General features: G+C 34.2%; 1 protein-coding gene across 1 annotated transcript; it reads left to right on the top strand.

Moving 5' to 3' along the window:
• The first annotated feature begins 17026 nt into the window (after window positions 1-17026).
• On the top strand, window positions 17027-22305 carry LOC125057919 (macrophage mannose receptor 1-like). The gene is made up of 6 exons (XM_047661888.1): window positions 17027-17105; window positions 18094-18207; window positions 19289-19429; window positions 20392-20586; window positions 21167-21409; window positions 22003-22305. Exons 1-6 carry the CDS (start codon window positions 17057-17059, stop codon window positions 22188-22190), a joined length of 930 nt encoding a protein of 309 aa, XP_047517844.1. The 5' UTR covers window positions 17027-17056; the 3' UTR covers window positions 22191-22305.
• Window positions 22306-24201: the final 1896 nt, after the last annotated feature.

Raw genomic sequence — 24201 nt, 5'->3', positions numbered from 1 at the left:
TTATTGAGTCCGCAACTATGGTAAGACAAAAAGGCACGCGGTACAGCACAACCCTACGAGGATTCCACAATCCCGGGGACAACGCCACACAAGTGAGACCAACACAATACACATACACACGGCACGAAGACAGACTGAGATTGTTGTTAACAGTTACATTCTTTCTATGAGTACACTTTGTATATATTGAGTGTAAGTGATGTATAATTTCAGTGAGTGTGTGAATATAGGTTAAAATAAGTGTAAGAGCAAATACAAATTCAAACGATAATACATTATAGACTAAACGAGAACTTAACATGAAAAAATTGACTAAGGTAATTTTATTACTAGCAAGACTAAAGTAAATCAATAGAAATAAATAACAATATACAGTTAATTGGCAATATAGGTTAATGAGAAAGCAGTTACATGCAATGAGTCATGATTCCTTTGCCAGCTGAGATAAGCATTTTTCTGATTGGATTAAAATCGGTCTACCAGTCGAATCCTTACGCAAAAGTATTCTTCCATTTGAATGCCAGCACGAGTAGTTATGTTTCTTGGCAAATTGACGGGTTTCAAACATAAGTTTTCTTTGAGATGGACCTAGATGTTCGTCAATGTAAAGTGGAGTCTTTATTCCTGGCAAACCGATAGTATGAGTATTGAGCTTCTCAGAAACCGGCCTTCCTTTGTTAAAGTTTCGCAGCTTAGTCAATAAATCATCTTTAGCATTAACACTCGTAAATTCAACAACAACAGGTCTTGATACTCCTGGTCTACCCGGCAGCCGATACAAGTCACGTACATCACTCCTATTTATATCGACATCCACAGCTTTGCCGATGACAGAAAGGGTCGAGAGTAAGTTGTCAAACTTTTCGTTTTCAGAAATCGGGATATTGCGAATCTCCAGAGTTGCATCTCTTGTACGAAACTGTATATCCTGGATATGCGATTCTAAGTTTTTTATGGCATTTTTATTATTTTTTTGGTTAGTTTCAATTTCCTTTACTCTGTCATTGGTCTCCTCCTGAAGCTTGTTAATAAATTCTATTCCTTTTTCTATTTCTGAGTTAGACTTCTTTATTTCCTGGAATTCAGTTTTTATATTGGATAATTCAGAAAATAATTTGTTTAAGGTGTCATTTAGAGTGGACTTCCATTCACGTAGGTTTCGTTCTTGATCCTCTCTCCATTCAGAAAGCATTTTCAGGACATCCGCTCTTAAGTCGCTACTTTCGGAACTAGAATGAGCATTCGGGGAAGAGGTCTCCATTCGTTGTCGCTTGGAGCGCGTTGTTATATTGGTGTCACCCTTGGCAATACAGCCCGCACTCGTCATCGGAGACTTCGAAAGATCAGACTCCGATCGGGAACAAGACATCACAGAAGTGTTACGAGGGGGTGAGTGTTGGATATTGGGCATATCTTCAATGAACCCAGAGTTCAATATCGCAAAGCAACAATAGACAATCGCACCAGGTGATCGTAGCAGGTATAACAGCTTTGTAGTAACGTAGCAAATCACAAGCGTCGTAGTCTAACTTACGTCATTAGCCGAATGTGATGTAGAATTTCGACTCGCCGGCACTCAACCGTTTGGTGTAATGGCAAACAACAGCGCTCACCTCACAGCTTATCCAAGAAGAGGCACGGGTTCAAAACCACAAAAATCCAAATAGTTCAATTTAGTATTTTAATTTAAGATTTTAAATTTAAATTTCTCACAAAACTCAACACAGTGGACACGTCCAAGCGCTTCCGCGGTCCGGAGGGGAGAGGGTTACTATGTTATCCCAATAGATGGCGTTATATTAAACACTACTAATATTTCTACATATTATATTTATTTGATTATTACCTTAGCTACCTTATTATAGAATGAACGTGTGGGAACTAGTTTGAGTTTTTCTTTCATTCTAGGCGAAAATTAAGTCTATTTAGAAATATTTAGTCCACATTTCTTATTAGATTAATGTAATTGTAAGGGACTTGTTGGATTATAATAGATCCAACCAAGCTGATATTTTAAGGTCTTTTGTAAGGTCCAAGCAAATACTAATTAGCTAGTTATACATATTAATTAAGACTCTTTAACTTTTTTATTATAATTATTTTTTTAGATTTTAGTTTAGCATTGTATAATTCTAGTGTTACGTGTTATTTTATGCTTTAGATAATTATATGAATATTATATTATGTGCTTCTTGTACCCACAAATGTTGGCTGAAAGCTATCGCTTGTTATTGATAAGTCGCCGTTGCCTAACCTGTAACCTCTTATTTTTATATGTAAGTGCATTTTCTTTTGCGAACTAGCGAACTGTGGAATCGACTCACGGTGGGGGTCTTCCCTCAGAGATACGACCTCCAAATGTTTAAAAAGCGAGTGTACTCCTCCCTCAAAGGCCGGCAACGCACCCACTAAAAATGGGTGTCTATGGGCTGTGAAGACTGCCCTTTTTGGTCGTCCCGCAAGATCGTTTGCCCCCCTATTATATAAAAAAAAATTGTGGGGTAAATAAATATATAATCTTAGGGTGTATGTGATAAATACTATTATCGAGCTACATCATGTACACTTTTTATAATGCGGCACGAGAGTTGTCCAAACAGTGTGAACTTTCTAACGGAGCAAGGCTAATGTGGTGTTTTTTGTTAGAAATCTAACACGATCGAAATTGTTCTTGGCTACAATTTATGATGATCCGTTCAAATATTTCAAGATCATCAGCTCTTTGTCAGGTGCAGCAGTAGTCTTACAAGCATAATAGGTATTTAGGTTACCCAGGAGGCTCATCTGATGTTAAGTTATACCGCCCGTGGGCTCTCAATGCTCCAGGGCTCGCAAGTGCGCTGCCAGCCTTTTAAGAATTGGTACGATGTTTTGATAAGAGGCCCTAAGTCGAATTGGTTAGGAAATACTTCAGTGGGCAGCTGGTTACACATAGTGGTGGTGCACGGCAGAAAATGTCTTAAATCACGCTCAGTTGTGGAGCGTCGGACGTCGAGGTGATACGGGTGGACTTTCCTATTCTGCCTCGACGTCCGATGATGAGGTAAAAAAAACAGCTGCAGGTTATCCGAACAACTTCTCTGAAGTAACATATGTTTTCTTACATTTCAAACACCAACGTACCATACATACCTATACCACAGAGCTTGCAAGCGACCTCGAAAGTATTTGATAATTCTTAAGTTTATATTAAAATATACATATAGTAGTAGGAGAGTCCACGATGGTAAATGGGGATTTATTCGAGCGTATAGAGACCTAATGAGTTGCGAAGCTTAGATAATAAAAACAAAAAATGTTCACCTTTTCATCGGTGGGGAGAGCGGCATTTTATCAAAAATGTAGTAAGAAAATCTGAGCCATGGACATACTCGAGCGCGTCAGATATTGACAGCATCCATGTCCTACGTATTTTCGATAATGTACGTGGGTTAAATTGATTGTTTGGATGACGGGTTTGGTCATACGTAGGGGTTGAAAATAAGAAAAATATTTTAATCGAGCGCGTCAGATTTCTAAGGGTATGTTAATTGGACCTCAAAAAAGCTCTCCTTCCTACTATAGTAAGCGAGCAAAAACGTAATGCTTACGCAAATGTCTTTTAAACTGTGCCGTTTTGGTTCCTTTAGTTAAAGCATTTGGCGGTTTGTCGAATTCACCGGAGAAAATGATAGCTATTTAAAGTCGCTCAGAAAATTGCCATTCAAGATAACCGTAGTAATTGCTGACGATTATTGGGTTGAGAGAGATTTCAAGGAATTCAGGAATCGTATATATTTGTTCTCAAGGATTTTCGGTTCCCTCCTTTATATATATGACTACTGGGATCCAACGTCAAATCTGTGGTGTGGTGATGTAAAACGTGGCAGGTCACTAAAGACATCTAGCACCGATTCTAAGTCTTCGTCAACCGCTGTCTTCGCAGTATTCTGGGCGGTACCCTAGAATATCTCTAATGAGCAAGCAGATCAAGCGATGCAAGTGGAAATGGATAGGCCATATTGTCATGTATTTTAGAATAGATAACTTGTAACACTTACTGTAGATAAAGTATTGTATTTGATGTGGTGAACGTTAATTAAAAAATAAATATTAAATAAAAATGTGTGCGTGTACTAGGTGTACACACGTAAGAAGTGAAACTTCTTTATGACCTTATTTTTCGAAAAATGATCTACTATATGCAACTTAACGAAATTGGTTAAATAAAGTTAAACAAAAGGCTTTTATTATCATAGACATGAATACAAATACAATTATTTCATTTTACCTTATTACTACTAAGATTATTACAGAATTTCATTAATTGTAATAGAATTATTACTATCATTGTTATCGTTATTATATATTTTTGTTATTAATGGCTTCGAATCTCTTCGGATCAACCGTGGTAGGGACAAGAAAAAGATGGCGCGTAACCGAAAAACGTGACGATTTGCTACAAAATTTCTCCCATACGTCGATAAAAAATTCATTCTAACGCCCATAAAGAAGTCTGACTTCAAAAAGCAACATGGCGCGTAACCGAAAAATGTGACGCGTAACTAAAAAATGTTACACTAAATTTTTTTCCAACCCCGATAAAGAAGTTTCACTTCAAAAACTTAATTGTTGCCTAAAACCTAATTCATTCGCATTCGCTATCCGACCGAAACACATAGCAGCTGTTAACCTCGTATCTGGGTTAGATACTATTTAAATTCAAAGCAATATACAAAAAGTACATAATAAGAACTATTTAGAACGAAGCTGTCCCCGGAGCGTAGACAAATCGCTCGTAGCGTTGCCTACAATTAATATTTAGCGTAATGGTGTGACTGTGACGTTTCCTTAATTGGATGTCAAAAGTTGACAAATAAAGGAAGCTTACAAATTAGTCTACTGTCCGTCCGAAAAGATAGCCTTACCCTTATATAAGTTACTTACCTTGTATTTACGACCAGAAGTTAAATATGTACTACTATGAAATAATTCTTTTGTCTGGGATTTTTATTTTAGTATTTTTAGCTTATTGTTTAATTATACTTCAAGTTTTACACATTTCCGGATTACGTTTCCTTTGTGATTTAAACAATGAAATACAGGGAATGTCTAAATATTCCTTTTTTAGTTGATGTCGTTAGGATTGAGTAATAATATGTAAAAATCATTATTAATATGTACAGTGTACACATGTGTGTGTAGTTTTCTATTTATCTGTTTTTAATTATTATTATTACTGTAGTTTAGGAATAATAATAACAAAATGGATTGGATATATAAAAGCGAGAGATACAAATAATGCTACGCTTTATTTAGGTTTCTTTAGAAAAAGAAAACCCGTAAGTTTTGATAGATGTTACATTGTTGGAATTCGACAATATTGAATAAACGATCTATTATAGTTAAGATGTCATGTGGAACATGATGTAATGGTTGCAGCTCCTTACAAACGTTGTGTAAAAAAAACATGGCGATTAAAAAGAGTGGCGGAGAGTTTATTGCCAGTTCTTCGTACCGTTCTACGCCCTTGATTTGAGAACTGGCACTAAATATAAAGTTAGAAGCATTTCATATACATTTCTTCTTTCTTCTCTTTTTTTTGACGATCATAAGTGTACCTTGTGTTACCAATATGATTCATTGATTTTTGAATTGAATTATTTAGACCTTCAGGCAATTGTGCTTAATTTGGTTATCTCTAACTTCTCTTAAACCAAAGGCTATATAGGCGTGTATATTTCAATTCAGAGAACAGTCCAAGTTTTGACGATATTCCACGAATTTCTAAAGGGGATAATAATTTCTATATGATATTAAGTTAATACCCAATATAATAATAAACTGGTTTGAATAATATTGGCAGGTATTTAATGGTAATTTAAACATCAAAATTCTAAGCAAGACGGAATATGTTTAATTTCTATGATAAATTATTATTAATTCAACTTATAATTAACTCGACAACGGCGTCTCCGAGAGAGTCTTTGTTACAAAATTGATTTCCAATTACGAACGATCTAAGCTAACCTAGCTCGGGTCTAGACAGAAATTAATTGAAGGTTTTATCTAGGTTTCAATGCAATTGTACATTCTGTATACTCAGCTTAGCTCAATGTTGGCCATCATTGGTGATTGTTCGCAAACTGGTTTGAATTGGATTCAAATTCAGCTCAATTTAATTTAATAGTTCTTGTCAGGAAGTGACTTTCAGTTACACTTTGAAATATAATATTATTGTTACACTATTTTATTGACTCACTATTAAATGTGCTCAGATTGAATAATTCCTTTGTTACAGCTTAACACTGTGCATAATCTGTGGGTTAAGGAACCTTAACCAAGCCACCAACCCCCTTAACTTTAAAAAAAAAAAAAAAAAGATGACGAGAGGAACATATTTATTTTATACTAGCTTCCGTATTTACGTTTTTTTTACCTAGCTTTTAAGAACAGTGTTGAACTAGTGGCGTGCGACTATTATACCTGAGGTCGTAAGTTCGATACAAAGCTGTGCACCAATGGGCTTCCTTTCGCTGTGCGCATTTAACATTCGCTCGATCGGTGAAATAAAGAAAAAGAAAAAAAAGGTTGACAAATGATTATGAAACAGATACAGAAATCCAAAGCCCAGACCTAAAAAAGGTTGAAGCGCCACTGATTAATTTTAAAATAAAGAAAAGCAACATTTAGCTATGCTACCCTATAGAGTCTGCCCTGCGATTCTGTAACTCATTTCACGAACTCACACAGCGGTTTTCGCATCGGCGGTCGCTCTCAAATCAGTCGTGAAGCAGTCATTTTATGATTTGGCATTCTGATAAACAATAAATTACAAGCTCCCACCTTTTCAGAATGCCAAATCATAAAATGACTGCTTCACGATTAATTTGAGAGCGACCGCCGATGCGAAAACCGCTGTGTGAGTTCGTGAAGTGAGTTACAGAATCGCAGGGCTGTTCGCTTTTGTTAAATAAAAACCTAAGTACTGGTAAGTACTAGTACGTAGTAACCTAAGTAGTAAATAATTTTTATATATTTTACTAATTTACTTTTCTTAAAACCTTTCTCAGAGTTCAAATAAAAAAAACATTCAGATTGGTCCAGCCGTGTGTGAGTTTTCACTTGGCAACATATTTTCAAATTTTTATTTATATAGATAAGTTTCGGCTTCGAAATTTATTCAATTAGTGCCCTAATGGATGTCAAATCCAATATTTTTTGACAATTGACGCAGCCATAAGTCTTGTTGTTGAATCTTATCATAGTGTCTGCTCTACGTACTGTACTGTTACGAAACTTACGTGATTCACATCATGTATCACGTACATTACATACCTAAACTTCTCTATAGCCGATGACTCTTGTCGCAGTGGTGGTCACTACCAGTTTACCATTGTTTTGTCTTGAAACTGCTACTCCCAATACTATTTTTCTCTATTATTCGGCACGCACACGTGCGATTAAGACTTATTTGTACAGTTTAGATATAGACATAGACATAACATTTATTACAAACGAAAACACACACGCATAAACACACAAAATAACAATACTTAAAGAAAAAAATAAAATAAGACATCAAAAACAATAAAAATTAAAAATTAAAATTAAAAAATCCCTTTTGCCATTCGGTTCGCTTCCAGTGTGCAATGTGTATGTACTGTGGTTGTAATTGGCCCCGGCTCAGCATTATGCTGAGGAGCAAAAAGTTCCACAGCGCTGGTCATTCTGCCAGAGACCACAGCAGCTAATTTGCGCCTCCAATAAAATAAAATAAATAATAATAATACCAAGTAGAAAATAATAATAATATTAAAGTTAGAAGTGTGAGTAATGAAGATCGTGTGTAACGGTGTATAATAAATAAAATAAAATAAAAAGTTAAAAAAAAGAGTAATTGTAAATAAGAAGATATTTTTTGTTTTTGTTTCTATAAAATAATTAATCAATTTTCACATATTTATACTGAAGAGATAAAATTTCTGTAAATATGTTTACATTAATAATATCGTAAATTTAATTAATGAAGTAATAGAAAATATAGTGTAACGTTAAAAAATTTATGCGATTTCATAAATATACTATAAATTGTTGTAATTAGTTATGAGATGTTTTTTTTAATATAGCACAAGCTTTTGTACCATTTTACGATGAAGAAAGTTTCATTGTTACAAACAAAGAATGGTTTGTCATTAAGAAAAAATAATTAGATACAAAGTATTCTTTAACATGACACAACTAGCCTTTTATCCATAACAATGGAGGCTACGAGATAATTGTATAATACCATGAAAATCTTAACCCACTTTTTATATGCTTACAATTTATGTCAATATTATTATTGTTCCTATTCTTTCTCCTGAAATTGCACTTTTGAATTTCGAATATTTTGAATGAAAAATCTCTCAAATGGACATTTTTGTTCAGAGACCATAAAGAGATTATGAAAATGAAGCTTGTGGAGGATACATTATTTCGACTGAGAGCTAAAAATGTTGTGCTGTAGGTATTTTAAAGAGGACTTTTACGTAACGTTAATAATTGTATTTTTTTGATTGTTGTAGAACAGGGGAGTTGTCCCCTGTCCCCTTGGTCAGGAGGGGTGAGTGATACCGCCACCCATGGACGCTCTCGTTGCCAGAGGGCTCGCGAGTGTGATGCCGGTCTTTTAAGAATTGATACGTTCTTTTCTCCTCCGATCGCCACCGTTTAGTCGTCCCCTTTTATATAGTGACCCATTCTATATTACTCAGAGAATAAACTGGGACTAGTTTATTATTTATTTATTAATTTATAAAATATTTTAAAACGTCCTAAAACCATTAAAATACGAGGATTAAATTATTGAGACTACTTATGTCACGTGACACGTTTGCTCCGTCTCATCTCTCTTGGACAAGCAAAATAGCTGGGCCGACCTGGGCGGAAAATAAGAAACGGCTCAAATATAAGTCTTTCCACCAACTTAGATTTTATTCCCTTTGGAGTAGAATTCAAGTGCACACGCGCTAATTAAAGATTTAAGTTGGCACCTGGTAGACAGTACCGGTGACCCCAGAGCTGGTGCTTTCCTCGCTCAACGATTAAGTATCGCAATACAGCGAGGAAATGCTGACTGCGTTAAAGGTACACTGCCACAGGGACCAAACTTTTTAAATTTGTTTTAATTTTGTTTTTATTATTAATTTTTATTATTACTATGGTTGAGAAAATTGTAAATACTGTATATTTGATTGTTATGATTACTAATCAATTTTATAGTAAAATATTGAGATGTAGAAATAGAAAACTAAAATCTAGGAACATAAGTATATGAAAAACAGCAACAACACGCAACATTTTTGAAGTGAAAACTTCTTTAGCGGCGCTGAGCACTTTTTTGTATGGGTAAAAACTTTCAAACTCGCGTCAGGGTCACGTGATGCTGATCGAAAAAGCGTAAGATCGAGGGGAAGGGAGAGGAACTAGTATCTCCCACTCTTTCTACCGTGCCTGAGTGTGCTGCTCTGTTTAGGCGGCACAGGGCGCTTGCGCGAATGATCAATCATTAATTGAATTTTTAAATAATGAATTAGGTTTAACTAAGTATGTCAAATGATCGCAATTTTAGCACAACGAAATACAAAACTACTATTGATGCGGTCTTTATTAGAAACTTAAATAGGTTCGAATCAAAACTGTTTGTTTCTTACTTCAGTTATCATAAACCAATTGTATCAGTTGTAAAAATTTGCGATGATGATTCTGATAATAACGATGGTGTAGAAGTCGTCGAAGTTATGGATGGAAGTTGATTTTTCTGAGAGATAAAATTTAATGTAATATATAAGTAATGATATAATATTATAAATAACAACATATAAATTGTCATATTTGTGTACGATAGCGCAATAAATAAACATTGTATTCTACCTCATAAATGATAGTACTTTTATACTTATAATTAAACACAACGTTAATATTGAAGTTTTCACTTCTGCCGGCACTCCCGGAGTGCTACGTTTTTTTTTTTTAAAGACTATTCACACCAATTGACCTACTCCCATGCTAAGCTGGTGAAGCTTGTGTTATCGGTACTAGGCAACGGATATACGTATACATATTATAGATAGATAGACATATAAATACATATTTAAACACCCAAGACCTAAGCACAACACCAAATGCTCATCACATCGATGTTCGTCTCAGCCGGGGATCGAACCCGGAACCCATGGATTCGCAGTCAGGGGTACTAACCACTAGACCAATGAGTCGTCTCACATTAAAACTAAGCAAAAATTTAAACTTCATTAAGAGAATAAAATATAAGGTTTCATAGGAAGTTATTGAACATATCGTTCACATCATTTATGTTAGTCATTAAGTTATATGAACGAAATAGCGTATTCATAGAAGCGTTAAAAGGAGAGGCTCAACTGATGTTAAGTGATACCTGCTCACGTATACCCACATTGCCAGAAGGTTCGCAAGTGCGTTGCCGGCGTATAAAGAATTGGTACACTCTTGCAGGACCCTAAGTCGAATTGGTTCGGAAATACTTCAGTGGGCAGCTAGTTCCACAAAGTGGTTGCCAAATGACTTTTGAATTACATGGTAGCACATAAACTTATAGGCAAAAAAAGTAGTAGATGGCGCACCCAGATTAAACACTTGTTACAGTTGCATATCGGCAAACAATGGATACTCTAGTTACTGTAGTAACTTAACTGAAAATAAAGTATACGAATTTGGCAAACACTGGAATTTTTTTAGGCAGTTTGCCGCGTACCCACTGGGCAGAGTGGGCACCAGACCTTGATGCCGATCCACTAATTGCTGGACAGATAAAGGTCCTTACAGGTCTTACCATCACCACAGAGGCTTGCGAAGAAAGTGGAGATTGCAGGAAGTTATGCTACTAACGAGACCTTCAGAAATGAAGAGTGCGACTGAAGAACGGTGTCTTGTCGCATGTGTTAAAGATCGTCGACTAAAGAGAATCGCATAATCGTCTTTTGTATTTCAAATATATCTAAACTGTTGAATAGTCATTATCTAGTGGATAAAAGGGCCTGGGACTAGTGTTAGATAGACTACTTCTAATTAATTTGCGATATTTGTTTTAAAAGAAGTGTTGTTTGATGATTTGCTATTTTAAAAGAGTATCGAGAGTTTTTTACGCCGGCTTTTTCTCTCGGCCTACACCCTCTGTCTTCTTTGCCGATGAGTAGGGATGCCTACAAATTCAAATTTAATGACGTGGACTAAGTGATACATGTATCTTATGTTCCTTAGTAAACATTTTTTTTTTTAAAAACAATCGTTTATCAAATTATCGTTTACTAGATAAATCCATAAAACGATGTTAAATCCCCTTGAAACTTCAAAACCTTTTAGTAGTGAAACGTAGAAAGTATAAAAAGCGAACACACGCCACATTCCTTTGGCTACGAGCCTCGGGCGCTGGTTTTTTGCCAGAATTCGCAATGAAACTGCAAAGCCTCCGCGAAAATGGGGTTTGTACTTAACTTCTAAGTCCTTTTGAATCGTTTTACACTCTTATCTTTAGTTTTAAATAGAGGACTATATGTCTAGTTATTATATATAAAATTTGGGAGAAAAATGCTCAAAACAGAGAGATGGAGTCAATTGGAGGAGGCCTATACTCAATAAGAGTTCCTTGGAAAAACTGAATATATTTATATATATATATATGATGTGTGTATATATATATATGTTTGTATTTTATATGTATGTGTATATTTTGTAACTTTTTGTAAATTTTATTTTGTAAATTTATCGAGGAATAAATGAGGCTTAATTATTATTATATAAAATTTGGTGTAAGTTTGGAGTTATGGTACAAAATAAGTTATTGTAAAGTTATATTCTTGTTGTTGGCTGAAGCCTGAAGCGTGCGACTGTCATCAGGTTCGATCCCCGGCTGTGCACCAATGGACTTTATGTCTATGTGCGCATTTAACATTCGCTCGAACGGTGAAGTAAAACATCATGAGGAAACCGGCTTGCCTTAGACCCAAAAAAAGTCGAAGGAGGCTGATCACCTACTTGCCTATTAGATTGAGATATGATCACTAAACTGATTCAGAAATCTGAGGTCCAGAAATCCAGGCCTAAAAAGCGGTAATGATTTATTTTTATTTAAAGTAATATTGTTAATAATTTGGTAATGTTTTTCAAATGTGAGGTCGTGTGTTCAAACTCCGACACAAATAATTTATGCGCGTAATTAACACGTGTTCGCACGAAGGAATACATTGTGGGGAAATATGCAGTAGACGAAAAACCAACGTGTGATGGCAAAAATTCCTAGCTACGAAGAAATAGATTTCAAAAACCGATTGGGATTCTAGGATCTCTTTTTTTATAACCATGAGCCATATCCAGGAGCTGCGGGATGCCCAAAAAGGGCACATCCCAGCTCATGGACACCCAGATTAAGTGGGTGCGTTGCCGGCCTTTGAGGAGAGTACACTATAACTTTGAATAGTAGAAGGTCGTATCTCTCAGGGAAGACCCCCATCTTTGTAGCGTTGCAAATATATTTTCAGAACGTGTATTTCAAGAATCCGTCGCTCATATATTTTTTACATAGAAAAATCCTTTTCCACAACACTCAACACGATTTTAATAAAATTATGCGAATATTCGCAATCGTGGGTATAAACCTACTCACGTGGCACTTCATCACGCGGCCAATACCAAAATTAGCCCAGTGATGTCCAAACTACAGATATAAAGGATTCAGGGGGTGACGGGCCGGGAAGGGGAGGGTTAAGTGGTTGCTATGACAGATGACTCTTTTAGTCGTCCTATATAATGGATTCGATGGTTCGAAGTGAATTAACGATAAATATAATTGTGATATATTTTAGCTATACGAGATTCTAGTTATTTGAAGAATTCGAAGTCGAAGTAAGAAGTAGACATGGGGAGAATTTGCCTGTGCGGAAAATCGATCTGAAACTGTTTAGGAAAAACTTTTTCTATGTCCATTAAGGTGTACAATAATTTACCAAAAGAAGTAAGAGATTTGACTAGTCTTTAAAATCGACTTGGTGTATTACTTTTGAAAAAAAACAAATCAATAAATGATTATTTGCGTGAGACACTGTAGTTGATATAAATTTAATAACGTATGATATGTACGATACAAATAATATAAGAACTGACCAATTCATAAGACTAATAATGTAAAATGTAAAGAGCTTTAAATACAAATATGCGCGCCATTGTGTGTGGCAGAATATGCGAACTTACGATTGTACCACCTTACACATTTTTGTACCATATTCTTGCAATAAATTATTGAAATTATTATTATTATAAGGTACGGGAAATAGACGCATTGGACGCATTTTGGTAGATGGACTTAGATACTGTCATGGTACGACGGCTGCGTGATATATTTTACTTTTTATGTTTTAAATGAGAGTAATAATAATAATAGCCTTATAATTCAGATACTTTTACATTTAAACACTTTTCTATCTTTTAGGTATCTGTGTGCTCTTTTTTGGCAAAGGCCTCCTCCAAAGCCTGCCATTCCTCTCTGATCTGTGCCACTCTCTGTCATGTACCACCTGCTGTTTCTTTAATTTGGTCTATCCACCTTCTAAGTTGTCTTCCTCTTTTTCTTTTGCTGTTCCTTGAGCACCAGTTCAGTACTTTTTTTAATGAAAATATACTTTATTCTCGTTAATCAAATTTCGTTATTGTCGTAATAATGATATACAGAATAAATTTACACGATTCCTTTTTTACAGACTGTATGGCGTCTATCCATTCTATCCTTTAACGTATCCACATTATTTGTCTTAGATATGGTGGGGTACAAAGAATTTGAAATAGTTGGCCTACTATTATATTTATAGTTTATACTATTATACTTATACAGTCAAAACCGTTTATAACGACATCGTTTACAACGACCTATCGGTTATTACAACCACATTGTATGGTCCCGTCCGAATCCCTAGTAAACTATTCAGTAAACAAACCGCTTATAACAACATCGGATACAGCGACATATCGCTTACAACGACGAAATTTTATCGATATTCATCGGCTATAACGACCAACCGCTTCCTGTCTCAGCAAAACAAAACAATACAAACGATTTTAAATCTTATTTAAAGGCATTGAATGAATATTTAGGCATATACCTACGCACTTTCTCCCAACGAACAGTTTCAGCCAACAACGATTTCGGAGGCTCTTAACGCTGTAACAATTTTGCAAAAATTTGTTGCCTTTAACGAACAGTTTGATACTGGTGATACTCATACCTTGAGGAGTATGAAACGTAAAATGCAAAAAATAATTAATTAATAAATGATTGATTACTTTTGTACCTAATTATTTCGTAATAAATATTTTTGTTTCTTTTTTGACTCGTTTACATATTATAATATTAACATACCATATTATAACCCATACCTACCTATTCTAGATAGATAACTATGAAAATATAACTTGTAGATAGTGTACATACATATTAACTATACTTGTGTATATATAATATATGACATTGCTTATAACGACTATCGGATATAACGTCGGCAACTATACGGTCCCTTCAATGTCGTTATAACCGGTTTTGACTGTAGTTTCAGTTTGTATGTGTTGCAGTTGAATGACCGTTTTAAGAGTTGCTCTGTAGCTATTGGATATATGGTAAACATATGAATAGCTTCAGTACTCTTTGTGAAAGGCTCTATATTAGTTCTCTTTATCGAATCAGTTCTAATTCCGTACCACACACACACGTAAGCGAACTTTTACGCATTACAATATTATGATTATCCTTTTTTTTTAAATAAAACGGCATAATATTTTAAAATTTACCATCGCGCTTTAGTAAAGCGAATTTCCAGTACATTTACGAAGCTTCAGAATTAAGACGCGAAAGTCACCTGATTAATTTAGATGCGCGCTCCGTGCCTCGCGATTCAAAATCTTCGACATAATCTCTAAATTCGGGTCAGGCTCATTGGATTAACGAGAATTCTACTTTCCTTCATAATTAGCTTTTATATTAATTAAGCATATTCAAGGTTTTAATGATTTTGTTTACAGATTTCAGTCAAATTCAAAATCATTTATTCATTTACACTTACAATGTAAAAAAGAAATACAGTCATGTATCGTATACCTTCAGATTATAACAGAAATTACCAGCAAATAGATATATGTATTTAATGTATCTAAAAAATGCTTAAGAAATTATATAAAAATTCAAGTAGGTATCCTTTATTAGATAGAATGGCTTTGTTATTCCTCATGAACTATGAATCTTAGAATTTAGAATTTATTATAAATACATATATTCTTTATATTTTTGTGCTTTGTGTGTGTTTATACACATTGTATTCCGTTTTTGGCATGTGTATAGTGTAATTTTTTGAATATTGTATAGTACTCGTAAGTAGCTGTAGGAATACCGTTAAGCAAATAAATAAAATAAATAAATAAATATTAAATGCTTCTAATTTTTATTTACTGCCAGTTCTTAAGTCATGGGCGTAGAACGGACGAGATGAACTGGCCATAAACTCTCCGCCACTCTTTTTACTCACCAAGTTTTTCGTTTTACACAATGTTTGTAAGGAGCTGCAACCATTACACCATGTTCCACATGACATCTTAATTAATAGTTAATTAAAAATTAAAATTAATTAAAAACCAAATTTTTGTCCTCTATCAGCAGTAGGCATGGTGAAATAGAAGCACGCACACATTCTCGTGGGAACAACACGCAAATACATTATGAGAAGGTCAATGTATGAAAAGCAACCTTTAATAACTCAAAAGGCTTTTGGACAGTTAATAACGAAAATATCTTTTGTTTAAGAGGAGCTTGAGATTTTTGATAAACTATATATTTGAATTTTCGTAACTCAAATCTGAAAGAGCATATCCATCTCATCATAGGATTTTCTGAAAAACTACCTTTAGGAAAAGACAAATTCCAGTTTAATTGGAGTCCTTTTATGTATGACACACTCTTTAAATCTTCTGTCTTAATAATCTGGCTATTAGTAGGTTAATATATAACGAATATATAAGGAATTATGTTAAGTAAAGTTTATTATAAAAATTAGTTATGGATTAACCAAGTCCAACACAGCCATAGATGTGTTTCATTCAGCTTTTGCTGAAACTTCGAACAAAGTGGAAAAAATAAACGAATCCGTCTTTAGAAGTTTCCCTATGGAATATATCAAAGTGTACATCTGTTTAGGGTTTCCATTAAATTTTCCGTCCAATTAAGCGAAGTGGAAACAGACAAGTTGAGAATGTATAAAGAGATAATTGTATGTTTTACAATTACAAGACCTGTCTCGGTACCTAGCCATCCATTTATGTGTGTGTTAGTCTGAATTTCATACGTTTGTTTGTCTTCTACGATACAGAAACCATTTTATTTATTTATACTTCATTGACATAATACAAATAATTATACATATAGAAAAAAATCCAAAAAGTAAGTAGGTTACATAAGTTAATAGGCAACGAGCAGCCTTATCGCTAACAAGCGATTTCTTCCAGGCAACCCAAAAATGGAACAATAGAAAAAAATAAACACCTACAGAGGGTAAAGTACAAGAGATCCATAATTTATTAACAAAAGGATACTAAAAATAACATGCAACTATAACTAAAATTAAATAAAATAAAATCTAAAGAAAAGGTATAAATAATAGTATGTATAAACATACATGTAAAAGCTCAGCCTAAGCTTAATTGACTCACAATTAATATATAAAAGTAGTAGCTAATCACGAGGTAGAAAAAAGATGATCAAAAGGAGATTTTTAAATAAATCATCCTAGTTTAAAAGGGTATAGTCGAACAAGCTTCTTGAAATATCTATTTTTGCCACTTGATGTTATTGTTGGTTTACAATTCAGTAGAATTTGATAAAAAAAAGCAAGGAAGCGAAAATTTGGTTGATAATACACGCGTCACCTTACCGCATCCGACTTCGACCACAATTATAAAAATGAAATAATTAATTTCTGAGTTGTATTTATTTCTCTGTAGTTCGTAATAGGTGGTGGTCATTGAAATGGGAACTAAATTATTTGTTGCCCTTTTCCTAGTTTTTAATATTTATGGTAAGATTTTTATTTCTATTAAATAGCCCAGTATATAGATATACAATATATTCATATGAATGCCCACGAGTATTCTCGAATGCCAAAGCCACAGTTTTTTCAAACTTTTGCAATTCGTGAGTTATGTGACTTAACATTAATTAAGTTGTACATATTTATTTTAGTTAATTATTAAAAGTGTAAACAATATGAGCCCTTTAGTTTTTACCACACTCATAAATTGTAATTTAACATTCTCGTTTCCGATAATGTCCAATAACATAAGTGTCACTTAGATTTAAGAAATATTCATGAAGTCAAGTAAGTTTTTTGTTAATCCAGCGTCGTCCACTACCCCTAATGTTATCTTAGTTATAAGCTCATGTTTTAAACAATTAAAGCCAGTTCTTACCCAGCTTCAACAAACTTAATTCGCGATATGATTTAAATTTTACTCACTCACTGTGTTATAATCAGATATTTTTAGCTTTTAAGTATATATTTTGTACAAAAAGTACAAATCATGTTGTTTTGCCCCTTAAAGAATAATGTCTGATAGCAAACCTTTTTTATAAATTATAAATAAATGGACTACATCTTCATTACTTGCGATAAAGTACTTAAATAAAAGAGTGGAATTACATAGTTGCATAAAATAACATCCTACCCACCTATCATATACGATAATTTCGGGTAGGTATTATATATATATATATAGAGTATTATATATATATAGGTAGAGAACGTTGAGGTACCGCGGCTAATAAATGGTCTACCCAATCAGATATTAGATTGCCGAACGCCAACTAACATAAACAATAAATTAAAAAACTACTTTTATATGCATTTGTCGCGCTCCTAAACAAGACTGCTATGGTTACATTAATACAAACCACAACGGTTTTCTAATGTAACATATTGTGATTATATTATATTATTTTGTAAAATAAAGAAATTTATTTTACAAAATAATATATATAAATATGTATGATTATATATTTTTTTTCAGAATGCCGTCAATACCGCTATGATTATAAATTCGTAACGGAAATTGACGGTTGGATAAAATTACACCAAGTTCCTGCTACCTGGGATGAAGCCAGGTTGAGATGCCAACTAGAAGGTACACACGTGTGAATTTCAATATACTTTATATTCAGAAATAAACAGAATATGAAAGGTCGCGTGAAAGAAAACATTCATTTGTTTAAAGAAAACCAATTCGTGTCAGTTCAGTCTGGGTTATTAAAGAAATATTGTTTTCTTTAGCGTGGGACTCTCATCCCTGAGATTGAAGGTTCGAAACCCGGCTGTGCTGTGACTGTTTCTATATGCGCATTTAGTGTGGCCATAGACGGGGACCGCATGTTGCTGTCAAAACCGACTGCTGTAGAGAGGTCGCGTTGAAGTCGTGGCGTGCGGTCGGCAGCAACCGCTTGTAGCGGTCCGTGTATGGTGGATCCGGCAGCTCTAAGCAGTCGACCGCAGAGCGACTGCTCCAACCGCTTAGGAACTGCTCGAGCGGTCCGTGTATCGCGGATATGAATTTATAATGGAAACTGCAGATCGCCTTGCGGCGACCGCTTCGATGGCCATCTTTACACTTGCTCGTGTGGTAAATGAAAACATCGTCAAAACGGTATGCCATAGACCCAAAAACGTTGACGTCGTGTGTCAGGCAAAGAAGGGTCACATTCATCAGAAATATCAGGCCCGGATTTACAATGTTGTCGCTTGTTTTATTTTGTTTTAAATATAATAAGCGATAAAGATATGAAAACTGGAACAATTAGAAATTTAAATTTATACCGTTACAAAGCCTTTGTACATAATACACAATTATTGAGAATAAAGTTGATCAAAATTTAACGATCATTTGTAATAGTTCTAGTTAAACCAATAATGGTAATATACTCAAAAACTTAACTTAATCCAACTATATGTTCTCAGACCAGTAGGGTTTCTCAATAATTTTCTGTAATTAATAGTCTCTAAGAAACAAATCAATATTCAATCAAGTTAAGATTTGTTCCTATCTTCTTTGACTAGTACCTACAAAGAAGGGAGTGTTATTGTAAATGCATATATTGTGAATATCATGAAATATGTAAATGGCAACGAATTACGAAAAAAAAAAAGAAAAAGATTGATCTTTAAATGGTAACGCAATTATTCGTTAAATAAAAGTTTATTTATTATTTTAGGAGCGATCCTGTGTTCACCTAAAACAATTAACCTAGTGGCGGTAATGAAGTTTGTCATGCAAAATACTAGGGCCGGGGTATCCGGTGTGTTTACAGGCACACACGCAACATTCTCTAAAGGAGACTTTCATTCAGTTGATGGTAAATACACAATTTTTTTTAATTAAAGTTGATATGCGTAGATTTATATGACCAATTCAGTGCATTTGCAGTCCAGAAGTTTTGTTTAAACCATGAGACGTTCTTCCACGCGCCAATCCTTAGGGTCGGTTCATATCTAACGGAAAATGCGTTGTGCGTATCATTCGTCGCGTCTATTCGGTCAGAATAGACCTGTCACATTACGCGTCTAGGCAGTTTCTGCGTTTAGTATCTACAGAGCGGTTGTGTTGTGTAATATTTAATTTATATGTAGCCTATCGAACTAGACCGAAAAAGGAAACGTATATATTGGGTCCTTTAAATACCAAAAGAATATCAATTAAAATACATGTAGCACACGTTACTGCTCTTATGTCGACCGTCAACCGACCGACGCGTTTAAGGAAACGGAATAGACGCTATACGCTCGACGCACTAACGTATCATCGGTTGAGTGTGAACGGTCGAGGGTTTTTCTATACATTTGTCTGTTCTGGCGTTACGTGACCGACAATATGCGACGAATCATCCGTTATATGTGAACCGAACCTAAGTTTAACACTTTAAGGGTCTGTTTCACAATGTATGGATAAAGTACCAAATAGCTATGCAACACATAAATTATTTGGAAGATAAATTGTGCTATTTGACACTTCATCGGACTCATAACTTATGATGGACTTTATGTGACGAATAGCGCTATCTGACAGTCGTGAAACGCAACAATAGTGTTTATCTTACCAATAAGTAATAAATACCTAATTTGGAACTTATGTAGAACTTATCCGTACATAGTGAAACAGACCCTAAAAATAATTATATGTTATACTTTTCATCAATGTGTCCCATACGCTATTTTTTTCAATTCACAACTATTGCTAATTTACAAATCATATAAAGAAGAAATTACTTTATAGAATAATGTCACAGAAAATATATAGGAATATTTTATTCCCATGCAGGTTTTCCCCTAAGCAAGATGCCAGTAGAATGGATGCCAATGGAGCCAGATAATGAGAATAATAGTGAGAGCTGTATCGTGATGCTTAGAAATGGTACCATAGCTGATATCAACTGTGACGAGGTTTTTCCATATATTTGCTACAGAAAACGTTCAAAAAAGGAGGTTATAACTGAATGTGGGACTGTTGATACAGGTGCATATTTTCGTTCTGGTTTATTATCTTCTACATATGTACTTTGTTTTTTGCGGCTTAGTGAAGTCATTGGGGACGTTCAAGTACTACGTAAGCACTATAGATCTTTATATAGGTTTTTGATTCTTATTCTCTCTTATTCTAATTTGGTGATTACGTCAACAGTAATTATTTACTTTTTTACACATATTACATGAAATGCTTTTTCGAGGATTCCTACAAACAACTAATATGTTTATGTTCTATTATTTTTGAGAAATTTGCTAACTTTTGTCTTCCTCCTTGGGGGATAAATTGCAGTAAAGCAGCTTACACAATAATTGAACGGCACCATTTATAAGAATTAATATTCTTGGCATAGTAAAATAAAAAATATTGGCGCTCCAACCAATCCGCTTCATGATCATTTGTCAATTTAATAGGCAAGTAGGTGATCAGCCTCCCGTGCCTGACACACATCATCGACTTTTTAGGTCTAAGGCAAGTCAGTTCCCTCACGATGTTTTCCTTCACCCATCGACCGAATGTCTAGCCACTAGACCAACACTGCATTAGACATTTACCAGCAAATAAGTTTCAGCATACAAACTGGATCAAAGAACCGGAAGTTGTTACAAGTTTCACACAGATGAGAGAAATTGGACGCGTGCTTTCATGACGTGTGCAGCTGAGGGTGGACATCTTGCTATCATCAACAGTGATGAAGAAGCCAAAGTAATGAGGGACCTTTTGAAGGTGCACGCAGCTGGCAGTATTCGGTATGACACTGTCTTGATGGGGTTCCACGATTGGGGAGAACGTGGTGTTTGGACAACAATACATGGTAGGTTTTGTTGACCAGTATTAACACTTTACAAAGACAACATCTAATATTAAAATTTTCGTGTCACAATGTTCGTTCCTATACTCCTCCGAAACGGCTCGACCGATTCTTATGAAATTTTTATGCATAACTTTCAAACCCTTACGTGATAAGGGGTATTCAGCCTAAAATTTTATTTTCTTAGACATTTTTTTTTGTTTTTATTTTTTATGATATATAAACCCTTAATTTTCATCTACCCTCTACGATCAACCCTTATTTTTTACTTGTTAGTAAGAACTTATAACTTGAATTCAGAGGTTTATATAGAGATAAATCTCAGAAACACCTAAAAAGTTTTCATTCCGGAAAATCGAACAGTCTCAGGGGTAGCATAGCAAAATGTTCCATGTTGGTATGTACTAAAAAGGTAGGCTAAATAAAATCACATTAAGGAGAAACGAAGTTCGTCGGGGCAGCTAGTAATCTATATGGATTTGGTAGTGTTTAAAGAAAGTACACATGTATAAATTCTCGCTGTTATATATTTTCACTTGAAAGCTATGTTGGATCTCCATATATCCAGTTGGTTTCGATGTTCGTTTGTTTTACAGGTCAATCATTACAAGAGGCTGGGTATGACATGTTTGAACCTGGCCAACCTGATTCAGCAGCTCCAGGCGAGTACTGTGGAGGGATGTTCAGGGCTGCTATATTGAATGACGTGTGGTGTCATGAAAGTCTTTCATTCATCTGTGAGAAGACTGTTGACAGTTTACTGGATTGGAATGATAATTATTAGTTACTAACTGGCCTGGTGAACATCGTACCGCCTAACAGTCGATTCTTTATTTTTTTTTAATACTTTTTCTGCTATTCGGGACACCGGCACCGGTCTAGCTAGTAAGGTAAAAAAAAAGAAAGTTGATAAGACAACAAATACATTATGTCAAAAAATAAAAATTTACCTTCCCGGAACCCCTCCACTAACACTTGAACTTTATGATATGGTATTAAAGTTCAAATTGACTTTTAAGTATTATTACGAATATTTGTATGGGAATATAGAAAAGTATTGTTTTTAGACTTTTTCACTCAATTTTTTTAAATTTTTCTCTCCGTAAGAACCATCCTCGTACTTCAAGGAATATTATAAAGAATAATTGGTCAAATTGGTCCAGGCGTTGTTGAGTTATGCGCTTATGCAACACATTTTGCGATTCATTTTTATATTATAGATTATTAGTTTAATTTGTGTATTTATTTCTTTTACATTACCTATTTAAAAGAAAATCTATTAAAGATGTACTTAGAAATACATGTTTTTATTTCATAAATTTCTATCTAATATATAAAATTCTCGTGTCGCGGTGTTTGTAGTTAAACTCCTCCGAAACGGCTTGACCGATTCTCATGAAATTTTGTGTGCATATTGGGTATGTCTGAGAATCGGAAAACATCTATTTTTCATCCCCCTAAATGTTAAGGGTAGGCCTAAATTTTTTTTTTAATCTATTGATAATTTTTTTTATGATACAGCATTAAAAAATATATACAACCCCTAATTGTCACCCCTCTACGATCAACCCCTATTTTTTATTATAAATGATATACATGGCAAAACGACGTTTGCCGGATCAGCTAGTGATCTATAATTTTTTAGATTGCAGTTGCTTTTTCGCTCGAATTATGCTAGACGCATTTTTATTTTTAATCCCTTTTAGCCAATTATATTCATTATTCGTTTATTTTTTATTAAAGGACTTATTTATTAATAACATTAATAAGTCCTTACTTCATTAGTTCACAAGTTAAATGTCATAAGAGTCTAAGGGTCTGTTTCACAATGTACGGATAAGTCCTACATAAGTTCCAAATTAGCTATTTATTACTTATTGGTAGGATAAACACAATTGTTGCGTTTCACGACCGTCAGATAGTGCTATTTGTCACATAAAGTCCATCATAAGCTATGAGTCCAATGAATGTCAAATAGCACAATTTATCTTCCAAATAATTTATGTGTTGCATAGCTATTTGGTACTTTATCCATACCTTGTGAACCAGACCCTAAGAATTAAAAATAAAATATTTTTTGGCATACGAGTTTATCATTCTACAGTGACGATATATTGATTTCAGTATTATCCTCGTTAACGAATTCAAAATGAATTAATTAATTTTGTCTGCAATTCAAATTTTCTTTGAGAAGTTGGTTCGTTTGTTAATTTAATTACACTGGAGTTTGTTGGCCTTGTTTTATTTGTGAGGGCCTTCATATTTCGCCATTTAAGTGCCTTTTAACCTTAGGGTTTAGTTCCGATACAATAGCCTTAAATTAAGTTCTTGCTTTTATTATTACGGATATTTTACATTGAAATTTGGAGAATGTTCATGTACTTTTATTAAATATTAAACAAGAATTATCACTGCTGCTTAATGAACTTTAGTCCAGAGCTGACGGTGAGGTATACGTTCATCTAGTTGTATTATTTATAATATTTTGAATGAATTTCAAAATTTCAAATTCAAATTTCAAAAATTATTTAATCATAGGTATAGGTAACACATTGTACACTTATGATCGTCAAAAAGTTGGACTGCAAAATACATAATTTTCATTTCGAAAATAAAAATCGAATTGCTCACTTGAAATTTTAATGATAGGTTATAGGAAGAAATTACTGGGAAACTGTTAACGAAACACAGTAAGTACATTACAAAACATTTAATTCATAACTAAAATTACAAATAATTATTTAAAAATAGAAAAATTTGATTAACTATCAAATTGAATCCCCCAGGGTCGTGGG

The sequence above is a fragment of the Pieris napi genome, chromosome 17 (genome assembly GCF_905475465.1).
Source record: "Pieris napi chromosome 17, ilPieNapi1.2, whole genome shotgun sequence".
In the NCBI taxonomy this organism is placed as follows: Eukaryota; Metazoa; Arthropoda; class Insecta; order Lepidoptera; family Pieridae; genus Pieris; species Pieris napi.
This window is presented reverse-complemented; position numbering and strand designations above follow the sequence as displayed.

Coding starts and splice junctions, on each gene's coding strand:
- LOC125057919 (XM_047661888.1), top strand. CDS start 17,057: ATGGGAACTAAATTATTTGTTGCCCTTTTCCTAGTTTTTAATATTTAT. Junction 18,208..19,288: donor GTTGAGATGCCAACTAGAAG/GTACACACGTGT, acceptor TTATTATTTTAG/GAGCGATCCTGTGTTCACCT. Junction 19,430..20,391: donor AGACTTTCATTCAGTTGATG/GTAAATACACAA, acceptor ATTCCCATGCAG/GTTTTCCCCTAAGCAAGATG.